Source organism: Acomys russatus, chromosome 14 (assembly GCF_903995435.1).
Source record: "Acomys russatus chromosome 14, mAcoRus1.1, whole genome shotgun sequence".
Classification (NCBI taxonomy): Eukaryota; Metazoa; Chordata; class Mammalia; order Rodentia; family Muridae; genus Acomys; species Acomys russatus.
Window position 1 is genome coordinate 4,774,510 of NC_067150.1, and position 23,771 is coordinate 4,798,280.

The following is a 23,771-nucleotide window of genomic DNA, read 5'->3' on the forward strand; positions in this document are numbered from 1 at the left end:
TCTGTTGTTATTGAAAGACCCCCGAAGGGAGACCCTCACTCAAGCCTCAGGATGGTGCGCACCCAAAGACACACAAACGACCATCTTGCTGTAAACACATGAGGCAGTTTATTGGTGGAGCTCCGGGTCGACACATATCTCACGCAGGAGACAGAGGGGTCGACCCAGAAGCCCAGGGGCTTGGGGTTTATATGGACAAAGGTCGGGGGGAGTGGGAAGTTTTGGCGCGGCCACACATGATTGGTTTTTTTGAACATCAGCAAATTGTGTAAGCAGATCTGGGGTAAGGTCAGACTTAATCTCATGGGAACAGTCCTTGGTTCCTGCTTCTCTCAGAACCCGAGGGCGAATGTTTATCTGAGCTAACGAAACGTCTGGTTAAACTCAAACCAGGAACATTGTGTGCGGGCTTCAAGGGGGAATTAGGCAAACACCATAAGATCGGATGACAGGTCTTGGCTCATTACTCACTCGATCATGTCTGGTACCTGTTTCTCTCAGGAATTTGTCCTTGTGTATCCTCCCTATCTTTTACGGCCAGCCGGTCCCTGGAACACTCAATAGGTATTTGTTTCCTAGCTCCGCATTCTTTGTGACTTATCATCTGGGGCCTTGGGCTAGCGTACCTGCCAACCTGCACTCTTAATGAGTCAGAGAGCTGAGAGCTCTGCTGTTCTGGCTGTTTTAATGCTAATTAAAAATTTTCCCTTTCATTATGTCTATTTTTTCATTTCAGATTTTCATGATTTGGATAGTGTCTCTCTGTCTTTTAGTTAGTTTGGCTTAGGGTTTTTCTATCTTGTTAATATTCTCAAAGAACCAGCTCTTGGTTTCATTGATTTGTTGAATTGTTCTCTTTCTTTCTAATTTATTGATTTCAGGCTAGAGTTTGATTACTTCTAGCCATCTGCCCTCTAGGGTGTGTCTGCTTCTTTTTTTTCCCTTAGGGCTTCCAGATGTGCCTTTAAGTTATGAGATGTTTCAATCTTTTTATGAAGGCCTTAGTGCTATGAACTTTTTTCTTAGCACTGCTTTCATTGTGTCCCATAAATTTGGTTATGTTGTACCTTCATTTTCATTGAATTTTAGGAAGTCTCTAATTTCTTTCTTATTTCTTCTCTGATACAGTTATCACTTAGTAGAGAGTTGTTCAGTTTCCAAGTGTGTGTAGGCCTTTTCTTATTTCTTTTGTTGTTGAGGTCCAGCTTTCCCCATGGTGGTCTGATAAGATCTAAGGTATTATTTCAATTTTTTTGTATCTGTTGAGGTTTGGTTTGTGACCTACTATATAGTAAAATTTGGAGAAGGTTCCATGAGGTGCTGAGAAGAAGGTATAATCTTTTGTATTTATATGAAAAGTCCTGTAGATATCTGTTAGGTCCACTTGATTGACGACATCAGTTGGTTTTATTATTTCTTGGCTTAGTTTCTGTTTCATTGACCTATTGTTTGGTGAGATGGGGGTGTTGAAAACTCCCACTATTTTAATGTGTGGGATTGAAGTGTAGTTTAAGCCTTATTAATTTTTTTTTTTACAAATGTGGGTACCCTTGTATTTGGGGTATAGATGTTGAGAATTTTTATGTCATCTTGATTGAGTTTTCCTTTGATGAATATAAAGTGTCCTTTCTGATCTCTTTTGATTAATTCTGCTTGAAAGTCTATTTTATTAGATATTAGAATGGCTACTCCAGCTTGCTTCTTGTGTTCATTTTTTGGAAGACCTTCTTCCAGCCTTTTACTCTATCTTTGTGGCTGAGGCATGTTTCTTGTATGCAGCAGAATGTTGGATCCTGTTTTTACATCCATTCCATTAGTCTGTGTTTCTTTATTGGGGAGCTGAAACTATTGATGTTGAGAGAGATTAATGGAAAAATGACTATTAGGTCATTTTATTTTGATGCTGGTTTTGGTAGAGTGTTTGTGTGCTTATTTAAATTTTGTTTTGCTAAAGTGAAGATTTCTATTTCCAGTGTTTTCCTGGGTATAGTTACCCTCCTTGGGTTGGAGTTTTCTTTCTAGTATCTTCTGTAGGGCTGGGTTTCTGGATAGGTACTGCTTAAATTTGTTTTTTTCATGGAATATATTCTTTTCTCCATCTATGGTTATTGAATTCTTTGCTCAGTATAATAGTCTGGACTGGCATCTGTGGTCTCTCATGGTTTGCAAGACAGGCCCTTCTGGCTTTATGGTCTCTGCTGAAAAGTTGGGTGCGATTCTGATAGATTCACCATTGTATGTTACTGGTCTTTTTCCCTTGCCACTTTTAATAGTTTCCTTTTTTCTGTACATTTTGTATTTTGATTATTATGTGGCAGGAGGTTTTTCTTTTCTGATCTATTCTATTTGCTATTCTGTAGGCCTCTTGTATATTTATAGGCATCTCTTTCATTAAATTGGGGAAATTTATTCTATGCTTTTGTTGAAAATATTTTCTAGGCATCTTCCCTTTTCTCATTTCCTATTATCCTTAGGTTTCATCTTTTCATGGTGTCCTTCATTTCTTGGGTGTTTTGTATCAGAATCTTTAGATTTAACATTTTCTTTGATGGTTACACCAGATTCACCACTGTGTCTTATACACCAGAGATTCTTTCTTCTCCCTCATGTAGTCTGTTGGTGATTCTTACCTCTGCAGTTCCTATTTTCTTCTCTAAGTGTCTCTTTCCAGGCTTTCCTCAGTTTGTGCTTTTGTTTTTGTTTCCATTTCTCATCTTCAGATCTTGAACCATTTTATTGATTTCCTTCACCTGATTGCCTTTTTCTGAGTTTCTTCCAGTGATTTCTTCATTTCCTTTCTATAAGCCTTTGTCATGGCCTCTCTAAGGTCCTCATTCTGGCTCTGTCTTTGATTATAGATTTTATTCAGTTCTTCCATTATCACCTTCATTAGGAAAGATTTGAGGTCATGTTTCAGATGTGTTAGATTTTCCAGGGCTGATTGCTTTGAGATGACTGGGTTCTGTTGATGCCATAAAAATTTGGCTTTTGTTGTTTGTATTTTTGTACTTACCTTTAGCCATCTTGCTGTCTCTGGATTTAGGTAGTAGTTTTTGGTGTCCTTCACTGGTCATTGAGAGCAGTTCATAGGTGAGTGGCTATAGGTTGAGACCTTTCACCTTTGGGGATCAGGGAACTTTTCAGGTGGATCAGGCAGGTGACCTAAGATCAGACCGGGGAACTTTCTGTGGACCAGCTGGGTGATCTACCTGTGTTCCACACTGTGGTGTGTCTTCTCAGCAAGGAGAGTCAGACACTAGTGTTTTGTAGCCCTCAGTTTCTTCTCAGATACTGAATATAGGTGCTGTGTGCCCCGCCAGGCATGTGGCTAGTTCTTGGAGCCTGTGCCTGTGCCTCCGTGGACCCTGAACTTTCTGTGAATTGGCCAGGTGACATGAGGGTCAGATCCACTTGTGTTCCAGACTGTGGGGTCTCCTCTGGTCTAGAAGACTCAGATGCTGGTGTTTTTGTGACCCAGTTTCTGAGACTCAGAGCTCAGAAACTGCTTGCCTCACCAGGAATATGACTAGTCTTTGGAGCCTGTGGCCATGCCTGCAGGAACCCAGGGACTTTTCTGTGAATTAGCTGGGTGGCTGGAGGCCAGACCCACCTGTGCTCCACACAGTGTAGACTCCTCACCTGGGGATCACCTGCACTGATGATTTGTAGTTCTTAGTATGGTCCTTAGGTTGCTGTGCAGTCACTGGTGTGTTGGTGATCAAACACAGTGTGTTTGCCACTACCATATTGGATCCTCCAGGGCTTTTTTTTTTTTTTTCTCCTTCTTTTGGCTTGTTGCCAAGTGATAGAGATTTTTCTTTCTTCCTTCCTTCCTTCCTTCCTTTCTTTTCTGCACCATCAGTTTATTATAAAAGGGAGGAAGTGAAATTATTTACATGGTGAAATAGTTGAGAGCATCAGCAGAATGGGCAGCTTCATGTGACACCATTTCTACAGAGACTTCAGTCCATGTACTCTCCAAGAACGTCAGCATCTCTAAATAAATAATCCTTGTCACCTAAAGCTACTTTGTTGCCTCTATATTCCGGAAGAAGAACTTTGTCTCCAACTTTCACACTGACTGGTTGAATCTCTCTACCCTTTCCTTTCGTGCCTGATCCCACAGCCACTACTGTTCCTTGCAATATTTTTCCTTGAGACATTTCTGGAAGCATTTTGCCACCATTGGTTACAGTTTCGGCGGCACCCCTTTCAACCAAAACTGGGTCAAAGAGCGGAAGAAACTTTCTAAGTGCTTGTCCAGCCATGACTTGCCGCCACAGCACCAGACTCTGCACTCAGGCTGTCACTGCAAGGAGAGTCCTGAGGTCCATGCCGCACGCAGAGGTGCACTCCAAGATTTTTATCTTTAAACCTTTACTGTTAACATGAGGTTTTTTTTTAATGAGATTTTGAGGCTTCTGTCACTTTTCCTATTAATAATTGTTCAATTCTCTCATTTCCTTGTGCCAATAGACCTGGTAAACCTGTATGAGAATGAATTTGAGTAATATATAATGCACAGTTTCTAGTTTTGATCTCCTGTTGCAATTTCATAAATAACAAAGTCGATTCTGAGTTATCAGGAGTAAATTAAGCAGCTTCTCTATGCAAAACAACTCTTTCTACATGTTGGGGTTCAACAACTATACTAAGATATTCAGGAAAACCCAATAATACCGCATACAATTCTGTTTTTTGAAGTGAGGTATGTGGGATTTTGATCACCTTGCTTATTTTGTCTTACTTATAACCTGCCATTCTCATATTGTTTGCATCAGTATAGAATGTTGGTGTCTCTGGAATTGGTGTTCTCTTTACAATACATGGAAAATCCAATTAACTTTTTTATAAACTATATGTTTGCTTTTCAGATATTTATTATTACTTTTCCCAAGTAGTTACTACAAGCTCTTTGCCAATCTTTATTGATTACCCACAATGACATAATTTTAGCATTAATAAGAGGCACTACAATTTTGGCCAGGTCTGTTCCTGAAAACTAATGCAGGCTTATTCAACTTTTTATAGCTGGTTCTAAAATCTTTTCTATGTATGTGTTCAATTGTTAATTTTGTTTATGTGCTAAGAGAATCCACTCCATAATACTATCTTCCTTTTGCATAGTGAGACCAGTAGGAGAGTGAGTTGAAGGCAAAATAACCAAAATACAATAAAGTTTGGGATCAATTGTATCCACATATGCATATTGTACGCTTTGTTCTACCAGAATTAACTCTTTTTCTGCTTCAGCTGTTAGACATCTTGGACTGTTTGAATCTCCTGTAATGTTTCAAACAAATTACTTAACTCATAAGTAGCTAATCCAATTGTAGGCCCCAGCCAGTTAATATCTCCCATTAAAATTTGAAAATCTTTAGGAGTTTGTAACTGGTCTCTATGGAGTTGTGCCTTTTGTCATCGACATTTTTTGTTGACTTGTTGTATAGCCCAAATAGTTAATTGAATTTCCTCTTTGTATTTTTCTGGAGCAATCTGGGACCCTCAACATGGCAGAGTTTTTTATATTTCCTTAAACATTTTCTCTAAAGTATCTGTGTCACAATCAGCCAACAAAATATTATCCATGTAATGGTAAATGATAGATTGAGGAAATTTCCCACAAATAATTTCTAATGGTTGTTGCACAAAACTTTGACATAAGGTTGGACTATTTAACATTCCTTGTGGAAGTGCCTTCTAGTAGTATCTTTATTTGACCACTGTTGTTCAGAATAGGTACCGAGAAAGCAAACCTTTCCCTATCCTGCTCATCAAAGGGTATTGTGAGAACAATTCTTTGAATCAAATATTATTATATGCTATGACCTAGATAACAAAAGCAGTAAAGGAATTATAGGCTGTAAAGGACTCATTGGTTGAATTACTCTATTCACTGCTTAAGTCCTCTACCATACTCCCTTTCTTTCTTTCTTTCTTTCTTTCTTTCTTTCTTTCTTTCTTTCTTCTCCTTCTCCTCCTCCTCCTCCTCCTCCTTTTACAACAAACACAGGGGAATTCCGGGGTTTAGTAGACTCTTCTATATGTTGAGCTTCCAGCTCCTCTTATACCAGTTGTTCAAGTGCTTGCAGCTTTCCCTTTTTTATGGACCACTCTTCTTACCACACAGGTCTGATTGATATCCATTTTAGAGGTAGAGCTGTTTGTATTTCAGCAGTGGCTCCTCTTATAAATTTGGAAACTCAATCCCTGTGATGTCCTGTATTTGGACAATGGGCATAGCTTCCGATTGTTCTTGACTACATGTAACAACACCTTCCCCAAGGACACCTATCACTTCACCCATAATTTCATCATTGGTTGTCTCTGGGATTGCAGATATATTAAATTGAGCAATCTGTTATTGTAAAAAAGATCACTCCCCTGTAAATTCATGGGTATGTCTGGCACATAGGGTCTCAACTTCCTTGTTTGCTCTTCTGATCCCACACTTTTAATCTATTATACACGTTGTCATATTTGAGATAATTTACTAATTCCTATAAACTGTGTATTAAATTTCTGAAGTGGCCAATCTAGATTCCAAGACTTTTGGAAAAGTATACTCATGTCAGCTTGTGTATCTATCAAATGTTCTATTTCAGGAGTGCATTTGTACCATTAATTTGAGTCTGTGATTGTTAACCATTGTTTGCCAGAACACACATTTTCCAGTACTCTCAAATGTACCTTTTTTTTCTACTGAAGCAGCTTTGCCCTTGATGCAAGGAAAGAGTAAGAGCTGATAAATTCTATCCCCTGAATTAATTTGCATCTCCTTAAAAAATATACCATTATTTAATTTCTTCCTTGTAATCCCCGGCTATAATACCTGGATGCACAAAAATCCTTGAGAAGTTAATCCACTTCTTCCTGATGGCAAGAGATTAATTAGCTCATATGTCCCTCTTGGACTTGCAATTCCTAGACCAATGTTTTCACTTACCACAGTGGTAGCAAATCACTGAAAGCCTTGGTATGCTATTATGACCAGAATCTGCTTGTTCTCTTTTATGACTACTGTTTTCCCAAGAGTTGGTGCACCTTATATTTTGAGGTCTGGAGCTTTTAACCTTACAATTTTTTTTGTAAATGGCCAAATTCACCACAATTAAAGCACTGGGTGTTCTGATATTGGATACCTCTGGGTATGGCTTGTCCTATGATAATAGCATGATACTCCTGAGAGGCAATATAAGTTCTGTCTCTTATCCATTCATCTACTGGGGCTTCTCTTGCTTGTCATGGTTTAATTACTCTCTGATATTCATTATTTGCATTTTTTAAATACCGAGTTCTGAATCAATTCCTATCTGATATCCTATCTGATATGGCTCTATTTAGGGCTGAAGTCAATCTCTGTAAGAAGTCTATGAAGGCTTCTCTAGAGTCTTGTATTATACTATTAAATGATGTTTATCTTTTCCTTGAATCCTCAACCATATCTCAAGCTCTTAAAGCTGCAACACAACATTGTTGTATTACAGTATTGTCAGCTTGGATTTTTTCCTGTAGGTCATCATAACACCCTTCACCAAGCAGTTGTTATCAAACAACATTTACGCACCTTGCTATATTATTTTGTTCTATTTTTTTTTTTTTAGCTTCATCTCTCTGCCATGACAACCACTGTACTTGCTGACCAGCATCTAGCACAGCTGACACCAATACCTTCCAATTTTGAGGATAATTCTATTTTGTCTAATCCAGTTACTTAATATTTGTTTAATGGAGCTCCAAGATGGTGATGTCAAGTCTTCACAGTGTCTGAACATCAGGACAGCAGTGAGAGCAGAGTGACCAACGGAATGTGCTATGGAACCCGAAGCCCCAATGCCTGTGTTTCCCAGGTAAGACCAGAGCCTATGGTATGGGAAACTCATGGGTCCAACCCTTAGGCCACCCAGATAAATCAGGGGAACCTGCTCTGTCTGTGGTACTGAGGTTACATGGTCCCTACTGTGGGTACCCACTTTCACCACTACACAGCAGCTACTTTGGTACTGAAGCTCAAGGCACCAAGCTTGGACCTTCTCATGGAGTGGATACATTCCAGGGTGGGGACATAAAGATCCAACCTCAGGTGCCCTCAGTCATGGCCATGAGGAAGACACCTTCTGTGCCTTATGGCCCTAACTTTTGGACACCCTTGGTACTAGGGTGTCTAGCTCCAACCTTGAGCTTCCTGACCCAGTGAGCACAGTATCTGTGCACAATTTCTGAGCACAGTCTCTGGGAAGCTGGGCCTCATTACCATTGGAGCAAGAAATCCAGTAACAGGGCAGCCCAGTCCAGGACTTACCTTAGTGAGAATAGTGTCCCCGGGATCCTGAGGAGTCCATTTGGTCTCCAGGATCATACATCTGAGGAGAACCTCAGGCAAGTCCCTGAGAACCACCACCAGCCAGTCTAAGACCATTCTCGCCGATATGAGGAGGGTACCTACAGAAACATACAGCTTCTTGCACAGGCTTCTCCATGCTTTCCTCCCCAAGAACTCCAGTGGGCAATAGGATCTACCAGTCAACACCATAGACAACAACATGGCCAAAGGCCAGGGTAAATCACAATCAACACATACCAGATCAATATGACGTCTTCAGAAACTAGTTATCCTACAGCAAGCATCCCTGGATCCCCTAACAAAACCAAAACTCAAGAAGATGACATTAAATCTAAGCTTATGAAAATTGGTAATGGAGGAAATGAATGAAGTCCTTAAAAAAATGAGAAGATATAGGCAAAAGGTTTAAGGCTTTTGGAGAAAAAATGAATAAATCACTGAAAGAATTACAGGAAAATACAGTCAGGTGAAGGAAATGGAGGAAAATACAAACAAACAGGTAAAGGAAATCAATAAAATTATTCAAGCTATGAAGATGAAAATAGAAACAATAAAGAAAGCATAACTGGAGGAAAGCCTGGAGAGGGAGAACTTAGGGAAGAAAACAGGAACTACAGATTTAAGCATAGCCAATAGAATACAAAAGATGGAGGAAAGAATTTCAATGTAGAAGACATAATGGAAGAAATCAATGCATCTGTCAAAGAAAATGTTAAATCTAAAAATTTCCTGACATAAAACATGCACGAAATCAAGAACACTATGAAAAAATGAAACACAAGAATAATAGGTCTAGAAGAAAGAGACAGGGGGCAGCGGCTCCTGCGCGCGCTCCAGGACGCTGAGGCCGAGGGTATAGCTGGGCTGACTAGAACAGAAAAAGAGACAATGTTTCAAGCAGCGGCGCCTCGGCAGCTCCGGCGGGCGACCTCATTGCTCCGATTTCAGAGTACCTTGGTAATAGCTGAGCATGCAAATAACTCTCTAGCACCTATTACTCTAAACACCATCACTGCAGCTGGGCGCCTTGGAGGTGAAGTGTCCTGCTTAGTAGCTGGAACCAAATGTGACAAGGTGGCCCAGGACCTCTGTAAAGTAGCTGGTGTAGCAAAGATTTTGGTGGCTCAGCATGATGCATACAAAGGCCTCCTTCCAGAGGAACTGACACCATTGATTTTGGAAACTCAGAAGCAGTTTAATTACACACACATCTGTGCTGGAGCATCTGCTTTTGGAAAGAACCTTCTACCCAGAGTAGCAGCCAAACTTGATGTTGCCCCAGTTTCTGACATCATTGAGATCAAGTCACCTGACACATTTGTGAGAACTATCTATGCAGGAAATGCATTATGTACAGTAAAGTGTGACGAAAAAGTGAAGGTGTTTTCTGTTCGAGGAACATCTTTTGAGGCTGCAGCAGCAAGTGGAGGTAGTGCTGGCTCAGAAAAGGCACCAAGTTCTTCACCAGTGGGAATATCAGAGTGGCTTGACCAGAAACTGACAAAAAGTGATCGACCAGAACTAACTGGTGCCAAAGTGGTGGTGTCTGGTGGTCGAGGCTTGAAGAGTGGAGAGAACTTTAAGCTTCTTTACGACCTGGCAGATCAACTGCATGCTGCAGTTGGTGCCTCCTGTGCTGCTGTGGATGCTGGCTTTGTTCCCAATGACATGCAAGTTGGTCAGACAGGAAAAATAGTAGCGCCAGAACTTTATATTGCTGTTGGAATATCTGGAGCCATCCAGCATTTAGCTGGGATGAAGGACAGCAAGACAATTGTGGCTATTAACAAAGACCCAGAAGCTCCAATTTTCCAGGTCACAGATTATGGAATAGTCGCAGATTTATTTAAGGTGGTTCCTGAAATGACAGAAATATGGAAGAAAACATAAATCAAAATCGTATCTTAAGGAAACTGTCAAAAGTATTCAGCTGAAATCGTAGAAATTCATAATCTGGGGAAAGAAAATATGCTAACAGCAGCTAAAATGCCTTTTGATCAATCAATTATTATATTCCTTTTTAATCTTTTGTGGTTCCAAACAATTATTTTTTGGCATTTTCTAATTCTGTAATAAAATACATTAAAAAAAAAAAAAAAGAAAGAAAGAAAGAAAGAAAGAAAGAAAGAAAGAAACGGTTCCCAGCTCCAAGACCCAGAAAATATTTTCAACAAAATCATAGAAGAAAATTTCTCCAGTCTTAAGAAAGACAAGCCTAAAGCATACAAGAGGCCTACAGAACACCAATTAGATTAGATCAGAAAAGAAAATCCACCCACCACATAATAATCAAAACACTGAATGGACAGAACAAAGAAAAATTATTAAAAACTGCAAGGGAAAAAGGCTAAGTAGCATATAATGGCAAACCTATCAGAGTCACACCTGACTTCTCAGCAGAGACCATAAAAGCCAGAAACCTTAAGAGACCACAGATGCCAGTTCAAACTACTATACCCAGCAAACTATTCAATCACCATAATGTAAAAAACAATATATTCCACAACAGAAACAAATTTAAACAATATTTATTCACAAACACACCACTACAGAAGATACTAGAAGGAAAAAGATTAACCACAACCAAACCAAACCAAACCAAAACAAAACAAAACAAAACAAAACAACCCCAGGATATAAATAACTTCACTACAGCAAAACCAAAAGCAGACAAACACAGAAACGTACTTCCACAAACAGCATCAAAATAAAATATTCTAACAGTCACTAGTCATTGATATTTCTCAACATAAATGGACTCAACTCTCCAATAAAAAGGCACAAACTAACAGAATTGATGCATAAACAGGACACATCATTCTGCTGTGTACAAGAAACATGTCTCAGCCACAAAGAGACATTACCTGAGAGTAAAGGGCTGGACAAAGATTTTTCAAAGAAAATGGACCCAAGAAGCAAGCTGGAATAGCCATTCTAATATCTAATAAAAGAGATTTCTAATGAAAATTAATCAAAAGAGATGAAGAAGGGCAGTTCATACTCATCAAAGAAAAATTCCACCACGATGACATCTCATTTCTGAACATATATGCTACAAATTCAAGCACACCCACATTCATAAAAGAAACAATATTAAAGCTTGAATCACACATCAAAGCCCACACATTAATAGTGGGGACTTCAATACTCCACTGTCACCAATGGACAGATCATTGAGACAAAAACTAAATGGAGAAGTTATGAAACTAACAGATTCCATGAATCAAATGGACCTATCAGACAACTACAGAACATTCACCAAAACACAAGAGAATATACTTTTTAATCACCACATCATGAAACTGTGTCTAAAATTGACCACATAGTCACAAAGCAAGCCTCAATAGTTACAAGATTGAAATAATCTCTTGTATCTTATCAGACCACCATGGACTAAAGCTGAACTTGAACAATAAGAGAAATAACAAAAAGCCTATACACACATGGAAACTGAAGAACTCTCTACTCAATGAAGAAATAAAGAAATAAAAAACTTCCTAGAATTCAATGAAAATGAAGGCACAACATATACAAGCCTATGTGATACAATGAAATCAATGCAAAAAGGAAAGTGACTTCATAAAGAAATTGAAGACATCTCATACAAGAGCCTTAATGACACACCTGAAAGCCTTAGGAAAAAAATAAGCAGACACACCCAAGAGGAGTAGACAGCTTGAAATAATCAAACTCAAGGCTGTAATCAATAAATTAGAAACAAAGAAAACAATACAAAGAATCAATGAAACAAAGAGCTGATTCTTTGAGAAAATCAACAAGATAGACAAACCCTTAGCTAAACTAACCAAAAGGTACAGGAGAGTATATAAATCAACAAAATCAGAAATGAAAAGGGAGACTTAATGACAGACACTGAGGAAATCCCAAGACCCATGAGGTATTACTTAAAAATTTGAAAATCTAATTTAAATCTAAGTTAAAATTTCTGGATATATTCTACTTACCAAAATTGAATCAAGATCATGTAAACAAGTTAAATAGTCCTATATCTCTTTAGAAAAATAGAAGCGTCATCAAAAGTCTCAAAAAAGCCCAGGGACAACACAAGGCTGTGTTCTCTCTCTCTCTCTCTCTCTCTCTCTCTCTCTCTCTCTCTCTCTCTCTCTCTCACACACACACACACACACACACACACACTATAGTACTTGAAGTCCTAGCTAAGACAACTAAAGGAGATCAAAGGGTTACAGATTGCAAAAGAAGAAGTAAAAGTATCACTATTTGCCGATGATATGATAATATACATAAGTGACCCCAAGAATTCTACCAAGGAACTCTTACAGCTGATAAACTCCTCCAGCAAAGTTGCTTAATACAAAATCAACAACAAAAAATTCAATAGCCCTCCTCTATACAAAGCCAAACAGACTGTGAAAGAAATTAGGGAAACAACATCCTTTATAACAGCCACAAAAACATAAAATATCTTGGTGTAACTCTAAGTAAGTGGAAGCACATGTCTGAAGAAAGAAATTGAAGAAGATGTCAGAAGATGGGAGGATCACCCATGCTAATGGATTGGGAGGATTAACATAGTAAAAATGACCATTTTTATAAAAATCAATTTACAGATTCAATGGAATTCCCATCAGAATGCCAACACAATTCTTTACATACCTTGAAAGAACAACTCTCAGCCTCATATAGAAAAACAAAAAAAACACCAAATAGCTAAGACAATTCTGTACACTAAAAGATCTTCTGGAGAAATTTCCATCCCTCATCTCATGTTATACTACAGAGCAACAGTAATAAAAATGGCATGGTAATGTGTTCCTCCATGTCAGCTGTTATTATCACCATTGGGCATATGGAAATTCAGCTTATCCAACATATTTCTCAATTCCTAGGAAAACATTTGTCCATACCTTGTAATGCAATATCATCTTGCATAGGTACCAATTCAACTGGTAGTTTTTTTATTCATTAGACTATTGGTTAGGTATATGACCATGATGTATATTATAGTTTGCCCCTGAAAAGCTCTTGCTAGCTCACATTTTTAAAACACTTTGTTCCTAGATAGTGGTGCTTTGTTTTTTGAAGGCTATTGATTTTTTAGGACATGTGGCCTGGTTGGTGGCCACTAAGAGCAAGAATTAGTTGGTGGTACTTGTGCATGGTTCTGGCCTGCTGTGTCTATGTCTCATCTATTATCATGTGAACAACCACTGGTACAAACTCGCACTTCTGCAGACCATGCTGCTGCTGTGCTTCTTCTACCACTACAGACCAAAGTTTTTATGAGACCATGAGCCAAATGCTTAACTTGGACTTTAAGTGTTTCTGTCATGTATTTTGGTCCCAGGGAAGCAAAAGTGAATGATACAATATATTGTGATATGTGATGCCATTTTACTACCTACTTATCAGAAAGTTTAGCTAAAATAGCTTCCACTGTAAGGTGTCTTAACATAACAGCATTTTTAAAAATTAAGAAAGGTATCATATATGCAATATTGTAGAAAGAAAAGTTAGATTACATGTCCATCTATTTTTGATCATTTATGTACTTTAAATATTTATACATATTTATTATATTCCTATTCTGGAAAACATTACTACAAATAGATTTTCTGTGGTGGCTAAGCTTTAATTGTCAACCTGACACAACTTAGTATTACCCTGGAAGAGAGTCTCAGTGAAGGATTGTCTTAATTAATATGAGAAGAGTCAGTCCTTTGAAGTTGCTACCATTCCAGGATGGTCTGGTGCTTTGTATTTGTTAATTATATGTCCCCCAAGACTCCTAGTGTTTACAAGCAAACTGTTAGGCACCCCAAGGATTGGATGTATAACCTTGCTTAATAAATTATTCCTGATTGGCTGATTAAAATGCCTAAATCTGGTCAGGGCAGAACGGGGTAGGTGTGAATGAAGTTTGTGGGCTTTGGGAGAGAAGAATTCTGGGAAGGAGAAGCAGAAGGGTACCAGAGGAAGAAGGAGGAGGAAGATGGCCATGGGATAGACAGGAGCCACGTGGGCCCAGAGGAGGATCTCTGAAGTTCCACATGGAAAGAAATGGCCCAGATGAACAACCTTAGCAAGCACTTTGGGATTATGGATGGTAGGTAGCCCAAATATAAATATTAGAAGCAGATGGCCTCGGATAGAGGCTGGAAGATAATGGAAGGTGGCTTGGGGGGAAATATCTGCCATGCCTCAGGTAAATTAAGGCTATTCTGAAATATATCAGTGTGTCTTCATTGATTGTGAAAGTGGGTAAATAATACCATTGCAAGAATTATAAGCCTAGTAATAAACACTAATTGAACCATACTTTTAAATTAACAGCAAAAATTCTGTACGCCTGGGAGTCCTAATGTGTGGAGTAGAGAAATCAAGCTGAACTTAGACAAGGAAGACACATGCTCGAACTCCTTTCTCTGCTCTTGACTGTGGATGCGATGGGCTATCAGCAGCTACCCCAAACTCTGGCTGCTGTTAACCCTCTGAAGTAGTGTACTGTAACATGGAATTACGAGCTAAAATAAACCCTTTCTCCCCCGAGTTGCTTTTTGTCAGGGTATTTTATACAGCAATGAAAATGAAGCTGGAACACTATTAGAGGAAGGGTCAGCAAGAACGAGCCTTTGGAGAGCAGCTAAGAGATAGGAATTGATGGATGTCTGACCTAGACACCTTGGCTGGGGTGGGGACCCTTAGTAAGCAGAACCAACAGCTTACTGTTTAAGTCTGAGGACTAGGAGTTAGTCTATAGTCATCTAGATTTGGCAACATTTAGTTAAACTGTGATTTTTTTTCTTGGCAGAGGGAGACAGGTTTATTTTGGGTTCCTTAAGGGAGTCATGAGATACCAAAGTGGAGAGGTTCTGTTGTGGCCCTAGGACCTCAGTGCAGATGCAGGTGGGAGGAAGGGAGGTGTCTCATTCTCTCTCCCTGGATGTTCACCTTTTATAGTTTCCTTTCTTAGCTTAGATGTTTTAAATGCAGCAGTTAATCTAAAAAAGCACATCGAAAAAATTCAATAGACTATGTTTGATCTCCTTAGATCTTAACGTGAAGCTGCAGATCTGAGTGGCATTGCATATGGAGTTTGCTTAGCAAACGTTAGCTTTTGGGAAGCATAAACTTTCCCTAATGTACGCATATATTTTATTTGCTTTTCAGAATTCAATTTTTGAACACACTCTTTTTGGAGAGAGGAAGATTACCTGTGTAAACATAGTTTTCAATGGTGTAGCTTTCGAGCTTAAACCAGACAAGTGTGTTTACCCAAGGCCACTTCACTGGAAAACAAGAGGGAAACTCATGGGAATGGAACTTTGGCAGATTCCCGTTCTTTGTTTCTTTCTTTCCTTTTCTTTCTTTCTTTCCTTTCTTTCTTTCTTTCTTTCTTTCTTTCTTTCTTTCTTTCTTTCTTTCTTTTTCTTTTCCTTTCCTTTGTAAGACTGAGACCTCTAGAGAGATCTCTAGTCTATTCCCGGAGTACCCACTAAGAGATGGAGTCTGTTGTTGGTGCAAATGCATAGGAATAGGTATTTATTGAGCCATCGCTTTCAAGCTGCAGACCCCGAGAAACAGAGGCACAGGCCTTTTATAGGTTTTAGACAAAGAAATGAGTTTTACAGTATGTGATTGGTTGGCATTTGGGCAGAAAAGCTGCAAGCAGGGAGTTACAAGTCTTGGCGTTTGGTGGTTGGATAATGGGTGGAGGGGCAAGTTAACCTATGGAAAAGATTGGTTGAAGCAGTCACAGGAGGTGTTTAGGAAATTTTTTAGTTGGGGAGGGGTAGTGGAAATTTTAAACACAGCTGGTTGTCCTTGAGTCCAGCTGGACCCTGAGCACAGACTGAGACCTTGAGTCAAGTTGGACTCTTCAAGGTTTTTTTCTGTCCCTGCCACACACACACACACACACACACACACACACACAGTGATCTGATATCTGTCTGTCCTTGGTTCAAACTTGGACCCTCTAGAAATTTACATGCTTTGGCCTTAATGAGGGTCTTTAAGGGAGGACTGAGTAGGCTGATTTTACATTTTTCCAGACTTTGGCCTTAATGGGGGTCCTTAAGGGGGCTGGTTGCCTCACCTTCTTTCTTTTTGGTTTTTTGAGATAGGGTTTCTCTGTGTAGCCTTGGCTGTTCTGGACTTGCTTTGTAGACCAGGCTGGCCTCGAACTCACAGAGATCCACCTGCCTCTGCCTCCCCGAGTGCTGGGATTACAGGCATACATCACCACACCTGGCTTCCTTTTCTTTCTTAAAGTGGTCACTTTTCATTGTAGTTATTTTTTTTTTCAATGAAGAAAATTTGGAAGATAAAGGTAGAAAAAAAAAGACTTGTATGTTGGCCACTAAAGATAATCCCTGCCAGAGTGTTTTGAGTAGACCTTCCTGTCTTCCCTTCTGCCGTGTTTGAGATTTTGACTTTATGTTTTAACTTATCTTGGATGTAGACAGTGGCCTGGCAGGTGCAGGAGGAGGGAGATAAACTCTTGGAAATAGTGAGAAGGAGGTAAGGGCAGCGGCAGGGAAAGCCCAGGGAAGATCATCACTGCAGAAGTTCAGAAGCAAAACCAAGGAGACTTGGCCAATCTCGTTAGCATGAGTGTTAGCCTTCTGTTTGATACTTCAGTCATCTTAGGCAGTGTTACCAAAAATGTTTAATTTGAGGGTGAATTTAAGTGGAGGACATTTTCATCAAACTGTGTTTTCAAAAATGTTTAGTGTGTACCTGTGTGTGTGTTTGTGTGTGCACACACAAACACATGCACATGTACTCATGTGAAGGTAAGATGTGGCATCTATCTGCTTTCTTCTTTCATCTTTAAGTGGATGCAGGTGGTTGAACTCAGTTCACCAGCCTTGTTTTCTTCATTATCTGAGAAGCCATCTCACTAGCCCAAACTGTGCCTTAAGTATATGACTGTTACATTCAGTTACAAGTCACATCGCTGAGGGCCTATAGGGAACCCATAGGAGTCCAGAGAACAAGATGCAAATCATGGCCTGAGAAAGAGGGGGGGTGTTAATTGTTATTTTTATAAGACAGTGTTTGCTTCTCTCTTAATCTCTCTATCACACAAATAACTCAGACTCTTTTATGTTTGTTTGTAAGGCTATACAACACAAGCTTGAGCTGTTTAAGTCTGTTCTTAACGCTCTATGTTATCTTGTCTCTATCTTTGCCAAAATCCCCGCTACTTGCTTTGTAGTGCTTTCTTTGCTCCTGTACCTCTGCCTGTGGCTGATTCCTTTGCTGATCCTCCTACCCCCTCCTCTGACTCCCCATCACCACCCATGGCTGCTAGGAAGTCCTGCCTTATTCTTTCTCCTGCTCAGTGATGGGCTGTAAACTGCTTTATTGGCATGCAAAGAGACAGCTGGGGAGCAGAATTTATACACTATTGAGACAGGAGATTCTCAGAACAAGGCTTACACCAGATACAGAAATCAGCATTTGAATTACACAATGACCTTATGCCAACAGGGGGCCCGCAAAATAACTTAGCACTTCAGTTAGCCGGTTCATTTTTCTCATTGGTCCAGTTTTTCTAGATGATGCAATTTGAAGCCCCCAAGTTCTCCTGGGGTCCGATTATTCCCTTAATGTGGCGGTACTCAATGTAAGCTCTGAGACATCTTTTAACACACAAAACCATCAATATTTTCTGACATAAATTCAAACTATTAGAGTAGAAATATCAATGCTGCCTTGCATTGTAGTTTTTATCTAGAGTCCTAGTTCTCTGCATAGGGAGGCAGGGGGACTGTGAGGTTAAGGCCAGCTTGGGCTATACAGTGTTTCAGCTTACTAAAACTTACAGTGAAACTTCCAAGGCTTAAGAACATGCAAGAATTTTGTTGTAAAGTGCATTTTGATGAGACTTTTGACTCTGTGTTCCTAGATTGGAATCACTTACATTAATTTTTAATATCAAAATAGAATGTAAGATAAAGCAAAACCATCACATCAAATTTGGATAAGGGAAACCAACAGAAGGAAACTGGGCCATGAGAAAGCACAAGAACCAGAGACCCACCCATTCACACTCTCAGAAGCCCCATTAAAAACACAGAACTGATAGCTGTAATGTATCTGCAGAGGACCTGGTGCAGACTGTGTAGGCCCCACGCACGCTGCGCCAGTCTCTGTGAGTTCATATAAGCTTTGATCCTGTTTATTTAGAGGACCTTGTTCTCCTGGTGTCCTCCATCTCCTCTGGCTCCTCTTTTGCAGGGCCCCCTGATCTCTGAGAGGAGGTATTTGATATAGACATCCGATTCAGATCTGTGTGCTCCAAGATCTCTCCCTGTGTGTAAGGTCTGCCTGTGGGTCTTTGTATTTGTTCTCATCTGCTGTAGGCCAAAACCTCTCTACTGATGGCTGAATAAAGCACCCATCTATGAGTATAGCCCTAGGAGTTGTTTTATCACTACTTTTTAAAAAGACAAATAGTATTTGGTTTTATTCTAGGTCTCTGGCCTATGTAGTCTTAGGTACTTAGGCCCAAGAAGTGTTAGGTATGTGTTCCATCTTGTGGAGTGAGCTTTAAGTCAAATTAGTTATTGGTTGGTTACACCCACAAGCTTTGTGCCACCATTACCCTAGCTTATTTTGCAGATAGGTGAGATTGTAGATCAAAGCTTTTGTGGTTGTGTTGGTCTTTACATGTCTCTTTTGGTAGCCTGCAGAGTGCCTTACTGTACCAAAAATACTAGAACATGGAAGTGAAGGTGGTGAAGGTTCCAGGTAAGCTCCCGCTTGACCTCTCTATGTTCAGTGAGTTGTAGGTGTGGTCTTCAGCAACAGGGCTTGGTTGTGAGTTTGTGGAAACATTGTCTTGGCAACAGCCTGGGTTGTTTGGGAATTTCCATAGGACCCTTTTGGTCAACAACTCAATTGGATGAAACCCAGTCCTGGTACTGGTAGCTTTGTTTGGTATAAGAGATGGTCACTTGAAACTCTGCCTCTCTCATTATTTGGAGACTTCATTAAGATCACCTTCATATATTTTAGGAAGCTTTTACTGCACTAGGTTTCCATACCATGCCTCAAGTCTAGCCGTCTCTCCCTGTATTCCCGCTCTCAACCCTATCTTCCTTCCTCTCCCCACTTGATCCTCCTATTCCCATCCTACCTCCCTCTAGTCCATTACTGGTAGGAATGCAAACTTATACAGCCACTATGAAAATTAGTATGAGAATAGGCCTACCTATAGATCCAGCTGTACCACTCTTGGGCAGACACTGATAGAACCTTTTATCCTATCACAAGGACACTTTCTCAATCATGTTCACTGCTGCTTTATTCATAATATCCAGAAATTGGAAACACACTTGATGTCACTCAATAGAAAAATGGATGAAGAAATTGTGGTACATTTACACAATGGAACATTATTCAGCTGTTAAAAATGACATTATGAAATTTGCAGGCAAATGGATGGAACTAAAAAAAAAAATCCTGATTGAAGTAACCTAGACCCAGAAACATAAACATGGTATATATTTGCTTATATGCAGATATTAGCCATTAAGCAAATGATAACCAAGCTATAATCATAGGCCTGGAGAAGTAAGGTATAGAGAAAGGGACTATTGGGGGGGGGGGACACATGTATATCCTTGGGAGGGGAAAACAGAGCACTTTCATTTCTTTAACCAGATCACATGCTGCTATCTTTGATTCTTAGAAGCTCAAGCCAGGTGTGCTGGGGAAACCTGTAATCCCAGCACTTAGCTGGTGAAGGGAAGAGCATTAGGAGTTCAAGGTCAGCTTCTGCTATAGCATGAGTTTGAGGCCAGTCTTGCCTACATAACACTCTGTCTCAAACAAATAAACATGCAAGCTAAGAAACATCTTTTCGAATCTGACCTTGAAAATACACTATTAATAGGCTTCTTCTCTTTTCACTTTTTTTTAAAACAAGTATGCTTGTTTCAAAATGAACAACTGTGGCTCATATTTAATCTTCCCTCTTATTTTATTATTGTTTTCATTTAGAAGATAATGTTGCCCTGACCAGAACAGTCTGCATACTAGGAAACATGGCTGCTTCAACAGAGTTGACTTGGGATCTTGCTCACATGTAAAAGAACAATTTGATAGATTGTTGATCATATATGAATGAAGAACAAAGCCAAATCCATAGGATGTTTATCATGCTTGCTAATTCTCCCCTTGTAACTTTTTGACTTTTTTTTTTTTTTTTTTTTTTTTTTTTTTTTTTGGTGTTTGTGTGTTTGTTTTCATCATACATACCTTGGGAATATTTCAGCCACTTGAAGGAAGATTGGAGAATATGTCTGAGACTCAAATGTATGAGTGTAAGATGCTTGGAATTTTAATGAGCTGAGATGAAAGTGACAAATATGTAACATGAACTCAACTGTTTATAAAATTGATTTTTTTGTTACTGGTACTCATAATCAATAAAAATACTTAATTTTGGAATGTAAAAATGAAAATGTATGAATAAGGTTATAAAAAGAATTCTGGTAGGAATTTAAGATGGTGCTGGTGTGACCACTGTGGAACATGCTTTGGCTGTGATTCAAGAACTTTAAATGTAACGTTGCCATATGTATAAGGAAGGTTTATCTGTGACCTAGAAATTGTACTCGTAAATAGGTACTCAAGCATATCCTTATGGGGAATCTCTGTATAGCTGTACCATTCATAGCAGCTATAAGGCAAGAGCAGCTGAACCATCCTTTAACAGCCTGAGGAGGTAGCTTATGGCAAAGTGCTCATCATGCAAGCCGGAAGGCCTGCATATGATCTGCAGCACTCACATGACAAGTCAGATGTTGTGGTAAGCGCTAGAGAAGAGGAGGCAGCTGGGCCCCTGGGGCTCATAGACCAAGTACCTAACCCACCCCAGGAGCCCCATGCACCAGTGAGAGACCCTGCCTCAAATGTAGACAATCCCCAGGGTTATTCTCCGGCCTACACACATGCACACATGCATGCACACACACATAATATCCAATAACAGATGGATGGATAACCACATCTAAGATTCATACATACATACATGAATATTATTCATCAATAAGGAAGAGTGGGCTACCTGTGCAAGCTGCAACATGGATAAATTTAGAAACCATACCAAGAAAAATAAGTTAGGTACAAATGCGGAGTACGGTTCCATTCCTGTGACATAGCCAGAGTAGGTAACTCCACAGAGACAGAAGGATGTCCAGGGGAGGGGGTGCGGGGGAGGAAGAAACAGGGAGTGCCTACTTTAGGTTGATTGAGGTCAAAGGTTGCATAGTCATGTAAATGTGCTAAATGGCTGGTGTTATGCTATAGGAATTGTTGGGGATGGGCAATATGGCCAATGTTCAGCCATCTTGTCAGAACCTAGGTTCCTATTTCTCCAGAAGTCTGCCATTCACCAGAAACTAGCTGACCTTGTCGTAGGTTGGCAGTTAGACACCTGTTGTGGTTTATTGTGGGGGCTGGTCATTCCAGACCCCCTCCTTTTCCAATGGGACTACTGATAAGATCAGATTAAAGGCCAGCTGCCTTCAAGCATCAATTCCGGGAGCTTTTTCCTGACTAACCAGATCCTTCACGACTTTCCTGGAATTTCTCTCCTGCAATTAGCAGTTGTAAAGGTAGATACCTACCTGCTGGAGCATTCCAGAGTTAGGTATCCATAGCAACCCTTGCTTATTAAAATACCCATGCCTCTGTGCCTATATAAACTCTGTGAAAGCTTTTAGTAAACAGGGTTTGATCAGAATGCAGACTTACCCCCTTCTTCGTGTCTAGTGTTCTGTCTCTATACAGGAAAATTTTCCTCCAAAGTGTTAGTCGAACCCCAGCGGGCCGGGGCAAGGAATTTGATTTTAATTGAAAAGGCAGCAGATCTAGCCAATGGTCAGAATATTCTCCACAGTTGAGTGGAGAGTGTGATATGACTTTCTCACGTACTATGGTGCCTCACATTTGACCATGTCCCCTGGAGGGGGAGACCTGGTGGCACTCAGAGGAAGGACAGCAGGTAGCCAAGAAGAGACTTGATACCCTATGAGAATATATAGGGGGAGGTAATCCCCCTCAGGAACAGTCATAGGGGAGGGGAATAATGGGAAAATGGGGTGGGGGGAGGAATGGGAGGATACAAGGGATGGGATAAACATTGAGATGTAACAAGAATAAATTAATAAAAAAAAAAGTTAAAAAAAGAAAAGGCAGCAGTAACTCTTTTTGGTAGCAGTAACTCTTTTTGGTAGCGGGTTCTTGGAGCAGCGTCTCCAGTGACCTGTGGCATTTAGTCAACGTTGATTAGGTGTAATTCAACAAGGAGAAAGTAAATTCTACATGTGGTGGTTTTGATGCCTTCATTTCACTGTCCAGATCTCACTCAAAGAAAGGGCTTTGCTGTGCTTTTCACGCTCACACCATTGTGCTTTGCCTTTACCTGCACCCTAACTGTGCCTCCTCAGCCCTCCCTCCTGGTTTATTGTCTTCTGCTTTCATGGCATATCCATTCCAACACCAGCTCTTAGTCCCCCATGACACATATAGCTTTTCTCTTATAGTCCTTTCTAATTTCATGTCACAGCAGCCCCTCCCCCCACTACACTTAAATAGAGATGCTGTCTGGATCTCTGGATCTCATTATATCTGAAGGCATTTTATATATGCTTTTGGGTTCTCCTGAAAGCAGAGTCTTAGACTAGATGTCTTGACAGGACCAAGTGGAAGGATAATGTAGGAGCCGGTAGTAAGTTTGCTTTGGGAATGAGCTAGAGACAGAACCTGCTTAGCATAGTCGCCATGGTGGGGCAGAGGCTCTGCAGGACTGCCTCATTCACCTGGTGCCAGTGGAGCAGAAAGCCATGGCTCTTATCTGTGGTATACATTTCCCACTGTCTTAATGTGCCTCTGTGCTTTAGCTCCTCTGGGCTCACGGTCTTCGCTTCAGCAGAGCTGAGCAAGCTCCTTGGCCTTGAAAAGGCCACAATACAGCAAAGTGGAGGAGAGATGCATGCACATATGCATGTAGGCACACATGCAGGTACACATGCACGCAGGCACACATTCAGGCACACATGCACACAGGCACACATGCAAGCACATGCACACAGGCAGACATGCAGGAAACACATGCAGGTATACAGGCACACATGCATGCAGGCACACATGCATGCAGGCACACATACACACAGGCACACATGCAGGTACACATGTATACAGGCACACATGCACTTAGGCACACATGCACTCAGGCTCTGACTGGTGCAGTGCAGCATAGACACAGCTCTGGGGACTGGATGCCATGGGAAGCATCAGCACTATCTGCTGTAATTGGCAAATTTAACTTCAGATTTAGTAAACATTTAAAGAGTGGCATTTCAAGGCACGCCATAAATGACACGCACAAATGTAGCTGTCAAAAATGAAGGCTCCAAACGTCGAG

At 40.2% G+C, this 23,771-nt stretch overlaps 2 protein-coding genes across 2 annotated transcripts; one reads left to right on the top strand and one right to left on the bottom strand.

The window, feature by feature from the left end:
- Positions 1 to 3,962: 3,962 nt before the first annotated feature.
- On the bottom strand, positions 3,963 to 4,268 carry LOC127197942 (10 kDa heat shock protein, mitochondrial-like). The gene has a single exon (XM_051155756.1). It carries the CDS (start codon positions 4,266 to 4,268, stop codon positions 3,963 to 3,965), a length of 306 nt encoding a protein of 101 aa, XP_051011713.1.
- Positions 4,269 to 9,181: 4,913 nt separating this feature from the next.
- On the top strand, positions 9,182 to 10,355 carry LOC127198104 (electron transfer flavoprotein subunit alpha, mitochondrial-like). Its single transcript, XM_051155899.1, has one exon. It carries the CDS (start codon positions 9,233 to 9,235, stop codon positions 10,232 to 10,234), a length of 1,002 nt encoding a protein of 333 aa, XP_051011856.1. The 5' UTR covers positions 9,182 to 9,232; the 3' UTR covers positions 10,235 to 10,355.
- The last annotated feature ends 13,416 nt before the right edge of the window (positions 10,356 to 23,771 follow it).